We start from the raw sequence: 16,861 nt of genomic DNA, 5'->3' as shown, positions 1-16,861 counted from the left end.
AAACAAAGGAACGATAATCTTTTGTTCTTCACACAGTGCGGCTGCGACCACACACTGTCAGAGAGAGAGAGCTCCACTTCAGTTCCTAAGTGTGAAGGAACTATCCATGGTGCTGAAGCTGTCAATGACAATCCCTTAACCTGTCGTTCTGATTTAATTCAGTAAATGAATAATGAAACAGCAGGAAAAAAAAGAGCAATTACAGCCATGGAAAAAGTTTAAATGGTCTACTGAAATGGGGGAAAAAAAATGTTTTGTTGTTGTTGTTGTTGTACGTTTCGGACAATTCTTCCAAAAAGCCGCCGTAGAGCAGACAGCGAGAGAAGAGGAACTTCCCTGGAGAGCGAGACTGTTTAGAAAAAACAACCCCGGGACAAAATCAAAACATGATGGTAAGGATTCTTGGGACTTATTAGGCTTCACCATGGGAGTTGAACGAAATGGAGGGTGAGCAGGTGCGTACAGACACACACACACACACACACACACACACACACAGAGAGAGAGAGAGAGAGAGAGACAGAGAGAGAGCTAGAGCGAGAGAGATACTACTACTAATACCCTGAATGGAGACTGAGAATGGAAATCGTTTTCACATTCACTGTACATGCGAGAAAAAAAACCAACAGACTCCTTCAGGCTGCAGATCTCTGGAGTGTTCCAGTCTATCCGAGAGAGAGAGAGAGAGAGAGAGAGGGTGAGAGAGAGAGAGAGAGAGAGAGAGAGAGAGAGAGAGAGAGAGAGAGAGGGTGAGAGAGGGGGGGAAGTGTCGAGGGTTAAAACAGACTGAACCTCAGCTGGTCTGGATCCCTTATGGAGCTCCTGGCAACCCTACAAAACACCCGATCCCTCTCTGAGGTTGTGGAGGTTGGACTCGGGTCAGCGCCCGGCGCTCACACAGGTATGTCTGCGGGGTGCGGAGCTTTGTGAGGAGAGGAGGAACAGCCTCTTTTCAGCCATTACAGGAAAAACAAACAGCCTCCTGGAGGGTGGGGGGAAAAAAACACAGCTTCTGCTCATATCATAAACTATTCACCCTACAGATATTTGGGTTTGCTTTCCGAGCAGCCAAGAAGACTTCTTGCTATTTAGTCTTATGTGAAGCGTGTAGAGGCACAGCGCCACCTAGTGGATAAGACACGATTCAATGTGAAGTTTATTCTGTGTCTGGTCTGAAGAAATACTGTACAGATGAGGCAAAACAAGACAGGACATGACAGGACAGTAAAAATGAAAAAGCTCTGCATAAGCTCGGCGTTTTAAATTGCAGCCTCCCCGATGACCCGGCTCCGCACTCGAGCATCTCTGATCTCTCTTAATCTATTAATGACTCCACAACTCACCAGCCGCGATTATGGTCCCCGAGATACGGACAAGCACTCGTCCTGCAAACTGTACAAGGTTACACTCTCTGCTGTCAGGTAATAATTCAGTAATGCATCAATCCAATTATATCATCTTAATATTATTCAAGCCGGGGAGTGGATATTTATATTCACAGAACATGCCGGTATGAATTGCTCAAGGGAGAATCGGAGGCAGTGTTTTTACCATCCTGCTATCCAAGAGGCTTCTCTCGCCATAATGCATCTTTGTCTGCAGCACAACATTAATGGAGCATGCCTGTTAAAGCTATCATGCACTAAAGGGACAGCTTTGTTGTGTGATACCCCGTAATCTCCCCATACACACTCACACGCACCCACAAAATGATTTAACAGGTTTTTGTGGCTTTTCTGCCCCTTCACTCCTGCCAATAGCACCTTCATTCACTTCCTGATTCCAGCTCTTCTCTTTCACCCCCCAACAATTCCTAATTTAAAAACCCCCTCTTCTCTGCACTTCCACCGGATTACTTTAGCCCTTGCACTCAATAACATCCTCTACAACAGCCAGAGCATCTCCACTCAGCCCTCTCAAGCCCATTCAGCCTCTCCATTCGCCATCCCAATTCATTTACGGCACATTTTTTACCAGTCTCGGTGTAAGTGCAGAGACGGAAGTCCAAATGCCAGCCCATTAGCATAGCTAATTGCATTTCAGTAATAATGACGCCACATTAAAGAGAGTAAGAAGGGGGAACAAGTCAAAGTGATTATCAAAACAACCCATTTCCTCTTTCAAGTACCCTCACTCCCTTTTCAGCCGCAGATGTGCAGAGAAGGCACCGTGTCGTTGACATAAATGTCCAAATATGCCGCCCTGAACAGTGTTCATTCAAGCCAGGCCACCGAGACAGTAATTTTGGCAATTTCGGCACCTGCAGTACTGACACACATATGCAACCCACACACAAACACAAAAAAGCAAGGAAGCGGATGAGAATGGCAGTGAATTAAAGTAAAAAAGTAAAGTTGTTGTTATGATATTCAGGTAAAAATATGTATTATAATAATTTTTTTATATTTCTTTTCTGACAGAGATGAAACACTATCCTGTGGTGCACTGGTGTTTCTAGATTTGAGCTATTATCCGCTTTCAAATTTCCAAAGCCTCCATTATTATGGCAAATACATTCAGCGGAACAAAACCAGATTTTAACACCATATGCAGACACGGAACATGCAGCTAATACAAAGCATATATTCCACTGGATGCACCGGGGGGTCATATGGAAACACTGTTCAGTGCCACTAAGAGTATTAAAAAGACTCAATTAGGCTTTGAAAAAATATTTGCGGCTTTATGTTTCCCTGCTGCTCTCCCCCGTGAATGTGTGTGAAATGATTGTATGTGTATGTGTATGTGTTTGTGTGTGATGCTTTGGGTGTGAGTGCAGGAGTGGGTCAGACAGTCTAAGCTCTTTATCCAGCTTCAGTGGCCCGCCACACATTACAGGGGCGAGTAAAGTGAAAGCACTGGCGTCAGCACACTAAATAAATCACCGTGGCCAGAGCAGTAAATTCAGTTATAAGTCTTGTCTTTTGCTGTGAAATAAAAACACAGACTGGAACAGAGCCAGAACCATCTTCAAAATCCTGTCGCACACGAGACACTTAAGTGTATTTATGCTCATCCAGCTGGGGCCATTTTATGTCTTACTAAATGTGATTTGAACCGAATTCTTTTTGCGGCTATGGCAGATCTTTGCCTTTTGTTTTACTCATCAACCACCCGTCCAGTTGGAAATGCCACTCTACCAAATTTCCTAAATATCATCTGAATGCTCGCTCTTTCTCCTCGAACATTCTAGAATTATTAAAAGAAGGAAGCCGGGGCTTTGTTATGTCAGGTGGCAGGTTGTGTGTGTGTGTGTGTCTGGAGCATTACAGTGAGAAAGGGCCCTGAGGGACAGGGGTCAGCGTGCGACACAACAGGAAATATCATTTCATAGATACAGCACTTGCATTGCTTTTGATGTTCAGAGAAGACAATGAAGAAGGGAGGATGGATCCCCCTCTTAAGGAATATGAGAGACAGATACCTGCTGCTCTGTTGAACTCACACACCAACCTTGTTTGGTCTTCATCAAAATAACAGGTGTGAAAGTTGGACCAACGGACCAAACGAGGCGATATTGGTCTGGATCAAACTGAACTATGCTTGTAGATTTACTATAAAGATATTAAAGTGGCAATGAAATGAACTAAATAAACCAGTTCAATCATTTTTATCCATTCAAGAGGAAAGACTGCTACCGGCTGAATCGACAACACGCTGATGTCCGACACGCGCCCGTCTACAAGCCAATCAATGTCAAGTATAAGTAGACACAGCCCATGTAGGTGATGATGACAGGACATATACGTGTGTCAGTCTTTAGTGCGCTCCCTAAACCAAAACTAACCAGGTACATTATAAACAATGTAACAAAGGCATGAACCTTGGTTTGCACTTCCATGTGTGAAAGCCTCAACCCATCTGGTGCTCCAAGCAGATTAAATAGAAACTGGGAATTACCCATTTCCCTCCTAACTTGGCCATATGCTGAAATCATCACATTATGTGACCAGGTGACCTCAGAGTTCAGGCCGTCACAATCTGACCTCTATTTAAAATCCCTTCATGTTCTAAATGGACAGCCAGAGGCAGACTTTCCCAGCGTCCAATCACATCATGACAGGTGAAAGAAAAAGGGATGGAGCTTTCTGTGGGTGAAAGATAAGAGACTCCACGAAACTCAAAAGTATTACAGACAGAGGCTGAATGGGTCTCGGGGTCACGAGCGCAGGTGTCAGGGTTTTATCTGTGAGGACATTGTTCTGTACGTCCGTCAAAACTATCGGATGCTTCAATCTGACAGAAAGGATCAGGGATGGTACAGAAGCACTGAAGGAACTGTATCACAGAATCAGTCTGGCCTGAAGATGTAATCCTGCCCTACAATGAATGGAAAGGTGTATACAGGGTCAATGGAACCATGTAATGCAGAATACTGTAAATACTCCTTTAATTACATCTATTACGAGGATGGCAAACCTCCACCAAGGCCCAGCAGTCCCCTCAAATTCAGTCAAGCTGCACCAAATCACACACACACACATAGATATCAGTTCCCTAAATGTGCCTGATGTTTTAAATTAGTTTTGACGAAATCCGTTCTTCAGATTTTGTACAATCTTGCGTACAAACTAGCGAACTAACAAACCAATGGAAAGGAGTGAAAACACAACCCCCTTGGCCGGAGGTAAAAAAGTCTTTGTACAGTTGTGTCACAATCTGTGTTGTGAAGTTCAGATAAATCAACCCACATCCAACTTGGTAGAAACACACAAACACAAAAATGCCAAAAAGTGGCGCAGGTTTTTCAAATTAAAAAAAGCTGCACACAATTAATTGAGTGTTTTGAACTAATTATTAAGAGAAGCTTATATGAGTTCTTTTTTTTGCAACAGAGCTAATGTTGGAATACGCCGTGACCTTCGTGAAGGTGTGATCTTTCAAAGAAGGTTCTGATTGCCCAGGCTGCACATTGTGTGGGCGAGTCCCTCAGTGACCCTAATCGTGTGATATGTCACTCAAACCTCCAATGCCTGTCCAGTTAAAAGAGATTATAATCTGATCTGCCATAGAAGCTGTCACTGAGAAGGTAGCACGTACTAAAACACGCAAACTCATATACACAAAGCTATCATTTTATGGAGCATTATGTTCTTTTACAGGGGCAGAAGCTGAACCAGACACGGCCAATAAGCCCACAGGGTGAAAGAAAAAAGCCTGTGCTGGCTGTCATGCGGCTGCCGCTATGGCAACGAGTTATAAACACAATCTGGAGAGACAAGGAGAAGAAGCGGCAGAGTAAACAACCACTCATGCTGCGGATCTAACCCATGCTGACACTAGTGCCACAGATCTGAGGCCACAACCGGGCAATGGGTCCTCGTTCACGGTCTGGCTTTTCATGAAGACTTGCTCTGGGTCATTTTTATTGTTTGGCTAAACTGCTGACTCCCAGTGGTGTGATAGGTGAGAAAAAAGGCTATTTTTAACAGTCGGTGTTTGTTTCAGTGTCTCTGTGTGAGTGTGGGCACGTGTGTGTGTGAACACGCTGCGGTATCCAGAGCCGCAGACGATAAATGGCGGTGTCAGAACTAAACAGGAGGCTGGCAGGGCTCAAGGTGACCGTCTGCTTCGGCCTTCCTTGGCTGCGGCCGAACCATAATGTCGCCCCTGGCAACAGGATGTCACTCTGGCTCCGTGCCAGCCTGAGGATCTGTGCCAGTCCCACCAGCAATCAGGAGCTTAAAAACGGGTGTGTGGGCTCTCTGGTTCTCTGCCTTTTCGTGTTCTCCAGCCTCTTTATTTATTGCTTCTCCTGCCGCCTCTCTCATTCCTGTTTCATCAATCGGCTGCTCTCAGTGTGGCACTCATGTCTTCCAGATGTGCTGAATTTGCCCTTCAGCCTCCCCTCAACTTTTTTTCCCCGGCTCAGCATCTTCATTGACAAAAATAACATTAGCAGGGGATTATAAATTTAATCTACACAGCATATTTCCTGAAATGCAGCGGCTCCGCTTTGCACAACACAAACCCCCTGAAGTCTAAACACTATTTCCTTCTGTGTTATCTGATCATAAGCAAATTGCAAGTCCAACCTAGACACACACAAAAAAAAACTCAAGCAGGTGCTCCCCAACAAAATGAGACTTCGCTAACTTGTCTGCATGCATAGGCCCGGCAGACGGTAAAACCCAGAGGTGTAGGTGGGAATGTATACGCCTCTGCCGCCCACGACGCAGAAAACAGGTGAGAAATTGAAATAGGGAAACGGGTGCATCGCTTTTCTCATTAACGAGAGACAACAAACGGGCAAATTCCACAGCATATGGAGGAGTTCAGGCTGGGAGGTGTTCAAAGCGGCCTTGCCGTTCTCTGCCATATGGTGTCACTAATTGCTGTTTTTTTCACCGCCAGAGAGAGGTACACCAAAAGAGATGGTTGAAGGGAGAAAGACACAAGAACCCAAAAAACTGGGGCGAAAACTTTTGATTGTTTTGTTGTTGCATCGAGCGGCAGCTAACTGCTTCCAAATGAGCCTGAGGGGAGTGTAGTTCATTTCATGCTACCTGGTGATTTGTGGGACGTGGCTAATTTGAGAACATTGTCCTCTCCCGGGAGGAGGCGCGGAATACGTTAATCTAGTCAGGCTTTTAAAGATGTATAAACGGTATTAGATTACTTAAACCTCAGGTGGTGAGAAATTACATTGCAACCAGCTTTGCCTTTCAAAAAAACAAGTGAACATTTGCACACGAATATAACTAATTTCTAAATAATTACCCCGTTGGAGAGACAGGACCCAGAGAAGTGAATAGCAAACCTCCCTGAGCAAAGGCAACACTGATTTCATTACGAGCTGTCATTTGGGACCAAGCTTGTTACTGCCTATAGAAACACTGCATTCCGAAGACAAAGAACTCATGTTTGAGTGATGTTACGCTCCACTTGCGCTGCTAGCCGTTTCATGTGAAGACGAATGAAAACGTGGAAGTGGTCCTCTTTGATTCTCACTAAAGCGTCTTGATGATATCATCACAGCTTCAGCTCCCGTCTCCCAGGAGATGGACGGCGAACAGGACACATCAAATAAAATGACGCGTCAAATTGGATGCCATGTGCCCCCCGGTAAATAAGCTAATGTGATCACGTACTCAGAGGAAGACAAACATAGCACAAAGAGTGACACATGGAAAAGAAAAAAACCATTGGGACTGATGTTCGGGCGAATCCATTCACACCACAGGCAGCATGTCAGACTTAAGCGTACTGCATCTACTCCAACCGTAAACGCTGCCTGTGGTTGTGGCCCACGTGGCTAGGTTAAAGAAAGCTTGTTCCCAGAAACCCTCAATCTATCCATCTGCAAGGGTAACCACGGCAACAAGGTTTATCTTATCGAAGATGCTTTCATGTCACTGGACGTCAACAATAAAGCTACTGTTGGTAAAAGGAGTATTTGGTGTGAATAGATAAAGGTGTCACGAGCCGACCCACAGACACACCCCCCGACCGCGGGAAGACTATTTTTGCAACGAGCTCCACGTGGGGCAAAACTGTTTTATTTACAGCTCCTGTAAATAAAACTGTGCCTTAGAGTGTTGAATGTGACTCTTAAAACGTAGCTACAAGTAGTGGACTTTCTTTTGGCTGCATATTCTTTCCACAAATATCTGCAAGATCTCCAGAAACACTCTAGTTCCCCAGTGTAGATAAAAACAAATATCATGCAGCTCCCAAAAACAGTGGCGTCTCCTTGGCGATGATCAGGTTTTTGAGTGACACACTGCATCCTAAAATTTTAATTAACTGCTTTATTCTCACTGCGCATCGGCATCAATATGTCCTCACACTGAGGAGACGGCTTAAGGGGACGCTTCTAAATTTAGATCAATCACGGCACCCTCGGGATTCAAAGTGCGCACCAGCACCTGCACAGAGTGATGCAGAGGAGCCACGTGTGCTGGTGATGCTGCTCTCGGCTTTCACAGAAACTGCCACCTCAGAAGCCGAGCAGGGGGCAGCCATGTTGGATCTCAGCTCTGGTGTCACCTGACTTTCCTGTTACTTTGGAAGTGTCACAGTCTGATCCTGCTCTCAGCATGGGGAAGAGATGCAGTGTTTTATGGTGGAGGCTTGTGAAATAGCTTTATGGCCACATTATTTAACTTGTAGGCAGGGTAAAACACTAAATAAATGTTAATATCTGTTGCAAATAAAGTGTGAGATAAGATAAGAAATTGCTTGGTGTTATATTCCAAAGGTTAAAGAGAATAAACTTAACATCTGTAACTTGAGCCACAATTAGTTCTACTGTAAGTACAGTAGGATGAGGATGTGATTGTCCTACTACGGCTGAGTTAAGAGGGAGGGATAGACTTCATCCTGTCAGCTCCTCTGGGGATTAGTTTTGCTATTGTCTGCTTCCCCGTCTATCCACGATTAGAGGACGCACATGCACATACAGTATATGTGCACAGTAACACTGCAAACCCACAGCGAGCATGTGCACACATAAACACAGACAGTAAACACCCACAAGAACAATGCAATAATACACTCCCAACTCACACACACTGGGTTGTTTGATCTCATTTGCTTTGATTGGTGCTATCCAACATTAAAAGCCTTCATTTGATGGCTGCATATCTGCCATGCTGCATAATTCTATACACAGACTGACATCTGCTCTCAATCTAAAGGAGAAAGAACTCCACAGAAAGTAAAGCAAACTAAAGCACTGATAGAAACAGAATGTCGGACAAAGCAATGATTGATAAGAACCTGAATATTTCCAGTGTACTTGAACACTGCGTGCTGTGACATTGCGTATCCCTCTCAGTTGTATGTCCTTCCCATACCACAGATTTGCGAAGCCCTATGAACTTGAATTCCAGCAGCCCAGAGATAAGACTCGCAGGGTCATGAGACGCATGTGAGGCATTTTTTTTTACACCAACAGCAAGTGTCTTCACATTGTTTTGCTGTGTCATGCCAAGCACCGGGTCACCTCTAAAAAAAACGCTGCAAACCCAGGCGGAGCAGTGTGAGTAGGCATTTTACACCTACCTTGCAGCTTCTGCATCACGTTGGTGATGTCCCGACTGGGGTGGCCGTAGTGCCTTGGTGATGCCATGGCGCCGTCCTAAGGTCACAGAAGTCACGTCCCAACTCCTCAGGACTCCGACAGGGCTGCCGCAGTTTTTACGTCTTCACACACACTCACTGCAGGACATCCAGGCTGCATCATGTCCATGTAGCTGTGCTTCTCCTCTCAAGTCATCCCTGTTGCAGTCTGCAATCCACAGACTCAGTGAAGCTCCTCCCCTGACGATGATGTAAGTGCATACTGTATGTGTATGAGAGCATGCATGAGTGTGTGTGTTTGTGTGTGTGTGTGTGTGTGTGTATTGAACATCTCGGCGGTCCCCTCCCTCGCCCGAGCCATTTACTTCTACAGACAAGACAGCTTCCGTCTACTTGCACTGCCACCTGCTGTCCAATCCAAAGCGAGGACTCTTGCATCTCTTCGAGGCATCAGGACCAATGATGTGCTGGGTATCTTCTCATGCCTGCTGCTGCCACTGTAAGAGGTGTGTGTGTGTGTGTGTGTGTGTGGGTGGGTGAGAACAAGAGCAGAATTAGCTGCAGCAAACCTGTAAAAGCAACAACACATCACTTACTTAATATGTATTCCTTAAGCCACATAATATAGGACAAATCCACCCTGAACTAGGATTTACAAGACTCTTATAAATGCACACAGCATCTAAACTTGAACTCTGGACTCACTTTCTAGACGCACGTTTTGTTAGCTACAATCTTTAAATCTTTAATGGCTTTGTGATTAGTCACTTGCTGTATAAATGCCCTTTTACTTGTGTTTGTGTTATTGTTTCATTAGTGTATCTGGACATTTAAAGCTATCTTTGTTGAATTATAAATTTATTGTAATTAAAACTGTGATAACTAGGTGGATAGTTTATACTTTTTTCTATATCTCCAATAAACAGAATGGACTGGAGCCTCATGTGTCTTTTCTCACTGACAAGCCACTGAGTTGTATTTTCGGAGGCAGATCATCCTTGGAATAACAGTATTTATACATAAAGTCTATTTATGTGCATAATAATACATATATTTCTCTCGTTGGATTAATGTAACTTGCTACTGGGCTTCTGTGCTTTCAAGACACTTTTCTTTTCTCATACTTAATGGTGTTTTGTTATTACTGATCAATTTTATAATTAGAATATAAACGTTTACATTTCACAAATGTTAAAAACACACTGACTTTCCCGTAATGACAATAATGTATCGAAGTAATGATAATTAAATATTAAGGTTTACAATTAACAAACGAGAACAGACAACAGAGTCCTCCTTTAAAAATCACTTCTCGTGACACATTCGAATATTGCAGATGGAATGAAAAACAGTGATTGTGGATCAATAATCAAAGATGGCTCTACATCAAGATAGAGCTACTCCACAGCAGATCAATGCCACTCTTTGAAATACAGGAGGGAGGTGTGACGAACCACTCGGCTCGGAGCACTCGGGATTGCACATCACGATGTGCAATCCCGAGTGCACATCACGATGTGCAATCCCATTAGACGAGACCTTTCATCATCATCTCAGGAGAGCTCTTAGAGAGAGGGCAGAGCCACAGTCAATAAAGTGAGGGGCAGAGGAGCGGGCACCAAAAGTATAAAAGTTGATAAATGATCATTGACCGGTTCAGTTTTGGTATTCGACACATTGATATAGTGCACATTCAATTCAATCCGCTGTGACCTGCCTCCTCAGATTAATTTATGGAATGGATTCAGGGTATTAGGGGATGGTGACTGTTGGAGCAGGTGAAGGAACGAGGGCGATTTAACGGATCAGAGCTTCACAATCTATCTGTGAATCCAGATTTTTAGCGCTCTGTATTGTCTCGGCGCCCGTTTGAAGCTCTGCTGTGTTCTGTTTGTCAGCAGCGACTGAGTAAACACCATGTTTGCTTATGGGAGAAATTTGTCAGCTAGTCAAAATGCCACGGGGGAGGGGTACCGACAGAGAGTTTTTGAGGGGAATTGTTGAACATGAAAAGCATGAGAATAAGGTTTTGTTGGCAAAGCTCAACACCAAATAAAATCCATACCCTCAGTTACTTAAAAATATATATATATATATATATATCCTATAAGCTGGACAAAGATATATATGATACAGCCAAATTACAGGCATTCACAAATCTTACTGCAAAGCCAGGGGCCAAATCAATAACCTTGCTGGTTTGACCTTAACCCACTCAATAACAACAAAATCACTTCATCCTAGTAGATGAACAGAATCTAACCATGTTGATGTTCGAGCTGTTTGACTTGCCAGTGCAATGAAACATTGAGAGATGGAGCTGGACTGGCCGGCTCCTCTGCAGCACGGGCAGACTGCTGATTCCTACATTTTTCACGCAGCTCGGCTCGGGGTGACCTCTATCGTCCAGAGCCCCTCAGGACCAGACACATTCAGCAGCAGGGAGAGGAGACGCCGCTGCGGCAGAGAGGGGAGCAGGGGGCAGAGACAAAAGCACGTGGGTCAATAGGAAATCTTCCTATAGTAGCCGAACCCTTCCCCTGTTAGAATCCGTTTTCTTATCTAATCATTGCACAGGCACAGAGCTGCATGGGACCAGGGTTCCGCCAGTGTGGTAATCTCTGCCATGCACTGTCAGCGGTTTTCTAAAATCTCATTAGAAAGTTCTCGTTCAACCTGCAAGTCCAAATCAACATAATGCCCCAAAAAGGAAAATAGTGTTCTGCAACTCTATTCAATGTGCTGCACAAAGAATCTGTCTAAATAAGCTTTTTAATCTAGTACCGACTCAGGGAAGAAAACCTAGTTACAAATGATGCTAAATGAATTATACTGACTCACTCTTTGTATACCAAGGTTATAAAGATGTGGAATTTACTCACTACCCATTTTTCATTTGAAAAAAGCCGCAGGTTTATGCAACCACTGCAAAAAGTGTACTCCACGTGATTAGAGCTGTACTTTGTGTGTGATATCACAAACTGTGGGATATTTTCCACAAGTAATGAGTAGAGGATGCTGGAGTGCATGTATGTAATTATCGGTTCAGTATATGAAGCACACAGTATTACACGTCAAGAGGAGACGATTGTATGTTAAATAGGAGATGCTATATCTGCTCATGAAGGATTTCTGTGAATGAATAGAGGCTGATTACCTGACATGGATGTTTTCTTTCATTTGTACTGTGCGAAACCGGCAAGATCACGTGTTTAAACCATGGTTTAAACGACTGGGTAGGAAGTGAACCTGCACAGTAAGGCTGGAGTATTTCTCCATCTAGTGGCGAGAAGTGGGAACACTTTTTTTAATCAAACTTCATGGAGCAGAAGTTATGTTTAAAGTAGAAGGACAACACGAAAACAACAGAGTGGATTACCATGAATCTTGGTGGAATGGCACAGTACTGGTTAAGAAAAAACTCATAAATATTTGGTGTGATCCAAGATTTCTTTTTTGAGAGTTGTTTTTAAACATTTTTGATTTATTTCTCAGAGAATAGAGAGAATCTTGATTTAAGAAAATCAGCCATGATGAGACCGATTTTTGCAATCAACTGCAGATCCAAATAAAATCCAGATCTAGTGAATTTTTCCTTGCAGCCTAAATTCTTTAAGTCCTTACACAAATCTAATTTCTTTATCAAGATATTAACAGAAATTTTGAGGCCAAGAGTTTAAGCTGTGAAGCTCAAAGAAATTCTCCTCCACCTATGAACAGAACAGTGTTCCACTACAGTTACACTAAAACAGTAATGGGTGTTTGCAGGTTATTACAGCAGAGGCCAATAATAAAGGTCAAGCTCTAATAAGACCATTTTCTTTGTCTGAATTTGTCTTACTGAATGGGACCCATATGACTTACTTGATGCTGATGAGGCAAACAGGCTGGTCTACATTAGATACATACCAATAAGACGACTCGCATCCTTTACTCGTGTGACTGCACTGATGACCTTGCAGATTTGGCTCCGAGGGGATTAAAACAACGCTGAGTGAGGCAGCAACAAAGAGAAACATGAGGAGCTTCGTTTTCATTCACCGTGTCCCGATTGGTCATGGACGGAAAAAGAGAAACACTCAAAAGTAAAACATGCTGGTGCATTTAAAGAGTAACGTGCAGCTTTTTTATCTTATCGAGGAACAATGTTTTTACTGGATCTCTCCAACCAGACGTCTCATGCAGGCACCGCTGACCTGGCAGACAATGTGGAAAGACTGAGGTTACTAGCAAAGATGCTGCAAATCAGAAACGGCATCTGGAACGCTCAAAAATGCTCCGGAGTTGCATATTTCTTTTGTATCAGCCCAACTTAGAATTAAAAGCACTTACAGCGTTGCCACCATAATTTCCAGATGTGGTTTTGACTTCAACACCCATTTCAGACCCAGAATTGTAACTGCTGGAGCGGATGATGGCAAAACTTTCACCTGTGGTCTCTGTGGTGGAAGAAGAAAAATATGAGACATTAAAATGTCAGTAGTTTCTGACAGGAATAAAAATGTTGGTGAGTGTGGTGCACTTTCCTATGGTGAAAACTGAAGAAGTGAGTCTTGTGGCGCTGGGGTGACACTGTTGTGCATTAATCAACCTGAAGGAAATGATGGGAGAGGAAGTGATTATAGCAGCAGCCCCCTGTCCCCCCACCTCCAGGATCTCTGTCCTGGACAGATAAGCCCCTCCTGTTGCTAATTTCAAGCAGAAAAGCAGGAAATGTGACAGTGTAGTTTTCCGCTTCCATAAACAAGACGGCTGCCAGGGTTAGCTGCCAGTCCTGAGTGCCTCTGGGGCTGAGGCGCTCTCTGAGGGGGACAGACTTTTACAGACAGGGAAAGTGAGCAAGGGACAAAAGGGGGAGAAAGTGAGAGGACGGGAAAGAGGAGAGGCAAAAAACGACAGGAAAAAAAGAAAGAGGAGCAAGAGCTGACAGAAGAGAAGGAGAAGGGAGAAGAAGAGAGAGTAAAATAAAGACTGAGTTGAGTCTCTCTCTCTTCTCCTCTAACTGAACAGATTAAGTCATGGCCGAGAACAACACAAATCTCTTTCTGGAAATACTTGAGTCGTTTGATGCGGGTGAGTTTTTTCTAATTTCCTCTCTCTCTTCGCTGGTCTGTTTCATGTGGTCTCTGTGATTGGCACTGTTGTTCTAAAAGGAATTTGTGCTTTAATCACCCCTGGAATAGATACAATATGTGGCTGTGTGTTCCTTTTATAAAGCAACTTATCAAACAAATTAGAATATTCAAAGAAACTTTTCTTCCGTTTCCCAAAAAAAACGCTCAGTCGAACTCTACGAGGCTCTGTTATGTTGTCTGAGTGTTTTTTCCTAAATGTCATTTCCAGATGACTTTTGACCAGTGTCTGCTTTCCTTTTTCCTCAAGTCACAAAAAAAGCTGCTGTGGAAATGTGGCCTTACACTAAAACGAGTTAAGTCTTTTTAACAGCGAACTGTATTGAAAGGAAATTGTTTTATTTACCCTGGCACAAGTCCAACGGGATTTGTCTCAGCCTATGTCGAGAGTACTGCTTCCAAGGCAAAGAGCAATAAGCACAAGTCTGTGCCCTTTTTTTGTGGGAAAGAAATGCAATCAGTTTGTTTGTCTCCAAAGGACTTGCTCTGGTATACTTGAAAGATGAAAGCCTGTTATTACTTTGTCAAAAACACACCAACTCGTAAAACACTGCTGGCAAAGCTCCATTTGTAACAAACAGATGTTTTTTGTAATCTTGGTGAGGCCCTAGCTTCTAATTTAAACTCCTTCCATTTCCAGGGGATGATAAAATAAAAAACTACTCTTATTAAGGTTGAAGTGCATTTAGATGTTCCAACCTATTTTGAACCTCTTGTCCCTCAGAGTAAAGTGAATGGGGTGAAAGAGACATAAAGCAAAATGTGTAGAATTCTAGACTTTGGAGGATGTTTGTGAAATATCAATGAAAAACACATCCTGAAGCACAGAACATGTCTCTCTCCCTCTCTCCACAGTCCCTCTGATAATAGCTTTCTGCGTGTCCATGGCGGTGGGCCTGGTTTTGGGGGCCCTGGTTTATGTGATGTTGACCTGGATGTCCCGCCGCAGAGTAGGCTCTGCCAGCATCACCCGCCGCCCCCCTCGTCCGTCACGCACCAGCTCACGCAACCGTCCCGGCTTCAACCGCAACAGCAGCTACGACCGGCGCAGCAACAACAGCCTGGTCAGCGCCGCTTTCAGCTTCCACCGGCAGACGTCCTCCCCGGATCACTTCGACCCCCTGGGGCACAAATCCAGCTTCAGGGCCTCCACCTTCCACCCGCTGCTCCAGTGCAGCCAGATCGCAAGGGAGGCCGAGGAGGGAAGTCAGACCACGCTGCCTCGGACCCCGACTCTGACCTCCACGCCCGGGTCGGCTCACACTGCGGCCCAGGCAGCTGTCACCCCACCCAGACCCGAGTCGTTTTGGGGGAACAATGGGGTGAGGGGTTTGCAGGCTACGCAGACCCCACCTCCAGCTTATGAGAGCATCATCAGAGCTTATCAGGAAACGCGCACCTGAGGAGGAGAGGGAGCGCCACGCTGACAATGAATGAATGAGTTGAAAAATGGATTCACGAATGAAACTGGAGTCAAGCTGTATTGATTGATGTGACCATGGTGGAGCTGGGCGGAGCGCACAAGGAAGCCAAGGTCAAGGTCAAGCAGGCAATCAGTTTGGGTTGGTTAATATATATATCGACAAAAGCATACTTGAGTTTCAGCGTTCAATACTGATTATTTTCAATTTAAAAATCATATTGTTTGACACTTTCATGGTGTATGCTTGCACAGAATCTTTGTTTAGTCTCGACCAGGAAAATCTACATATGCATACTATTGGCTGGGCATTCATGATGCAAGGCAAGACTTGTGCTTTTAACCCTGCTGATCACCGAATCTATGCAAGAGAGAGATAACGTGTGTGTGTGTGTGTGTGTGTGTGTGTGTGTGTGTGTGTGTGTGTGTGTGTGTGTGTGTGTGTGGGTGTGTGTGTGTGTGTGTGTGTGTGTGTGTGTGTGACCCAAGAGGAAGACGAGTATTTGTGTGCAGTAAGGACATTTTGTGTGATTCATTGTTGTGTCCAAGCTAAACCTAGTGGAGACAGCTTTTGATGTTTTAATTGCTGCCTCACATGTTTTTATGAAGCTGAAGTATATGTGAGTGTGTGTGTGTCATTCAAAGGACTTTAATGTGTGTTTGCATGAAAAGTGTGTGTGTGTGTGTGTGTGTGTGTGTGTGTGTGTGTGTGTGTGTGTGTGTGTGTGTGTGTGTGTGTGTGTGTGTGTGTGTGTGATCTTGAGAGTGAGACAGAAAAGAGGGCATTAGTTGAAAGAGGTTTTACAATTTTATATATGTTTGAATGCCATTTACTGAACTCTGCTTATAAGTTAATGTAATAAAAGCAAGAATCGACACGTGACCACTGTGTTTTTCCACACAAAGCTTGGAGGGCGTTTGCTAGCACTAACAAAGCAGCGCCCCGGGGTCTGTACGAGGAAGCAGGTTCAACATACCCAGGATATCTTTTTGTTATCTGGCATCGCTCAAAAAAGTATAATAGTAATGTCCGACTGTTTCTGCTGCCAAGAAGAGAGAAGAGAAGGAAAAACTTTATGTCTGATGAGGTCAACCTGACTGTCATGTTCATTTATAATCATGGGATTTATCAGTGTGTGGACACATTTTCTAATATAAGGCAACAGAGGGTTTAGTTTTCATTCCCATTTATATCCTTGTGTTGTTCTGAGCAGCAGTGATTGAATAAATGTGTCAAAAACATGAACACTACAAGGAATTCTGTTGGGAATGTTTGTTCAGTTCA

The 16,861-nt window shown here is 44.0% G+C and overlaps 1 protein-coding gene across 3 annotated transcripts; it reads left to right on the top strand.

Annotated features, from left to right (window-relative positions):
• Positions 1 to 13,732: 13,732 nt before the first annotated feature.
• On the top strand, positions 13,733 to 16,459 carry myct1a (myc target 1a). 3 transcript variants are annotated; one of them, XR_004613290.1, is made up of 3 exons: positions 13,733 to 14,097; positions 15,012 to 16,269; positions 16,341 to 16,452. XR_004613290.1 is itself a non-coding variant. In XM_034580153.1 (2 exons), the coding sequence occupies exons 1-2, from the start codon at positions 14,043 to 14,045 to the stop codon at positions 15,557 to 15,559; spliced, it is 603 nt and encodes a 200-aa protein (XP_034436044.1). In that variant the 5' UTR covers positions 13,733 to 14,042; the 3' UTR covers positions 15,560 to 16,459. The 3 variants fall into 3 exon arrangements, 1 of the variants encoding a protein (XP_034436044.1); XR_004613291.1 differs by having other exon boundaries at positions 15,012 to 16,277; XM_034580153.1 differs by having other exon boundaries at positions 15,012 to 16,459.
• The last annotated feature ends 402 nt before the right edge of the window (positions 16,460 to 16,861 follow it).

Source organism: Hippoglossus hippoglossus, chromosome 24 (assembly GCF_009819705.1).
Source record: "Hippoglossus hippoglossus isolate fHipHip1 chromosome 24, fHipHip1.pri, whole genome shotgun sequence".
Classification (NCBI taxonomy): Eukaryota; Metazoa; Chordata; class Actinopteri; order Pleuronectiformes; family Pleuronectidae; genus Hippoglossus; species Hippoglossus hippoglossus.
The sequence above is the reverse complement of the archived record's forward strand: the minus strand, read 5'-3'. Positions and strand labels throughout refer to the sequence as shown.

Excerpts from the sequence above, each read along its gene's own strand:
- myct1a (XM_034580153.1), top strand. The coding sequence starts at position 14,043 with ATGGCCGAGAACAACACAAATCTCTTTCTGGAAATACTTGAGTCGTTT. Across the intron at positions 14,098-15,011 it reads ACTTGAGTCGTTTGATGCGG|TCCCTCTGATAATAGCTTTC; the intron begins GTGAGTTTTTTC and ends CTCTCTCCACAG.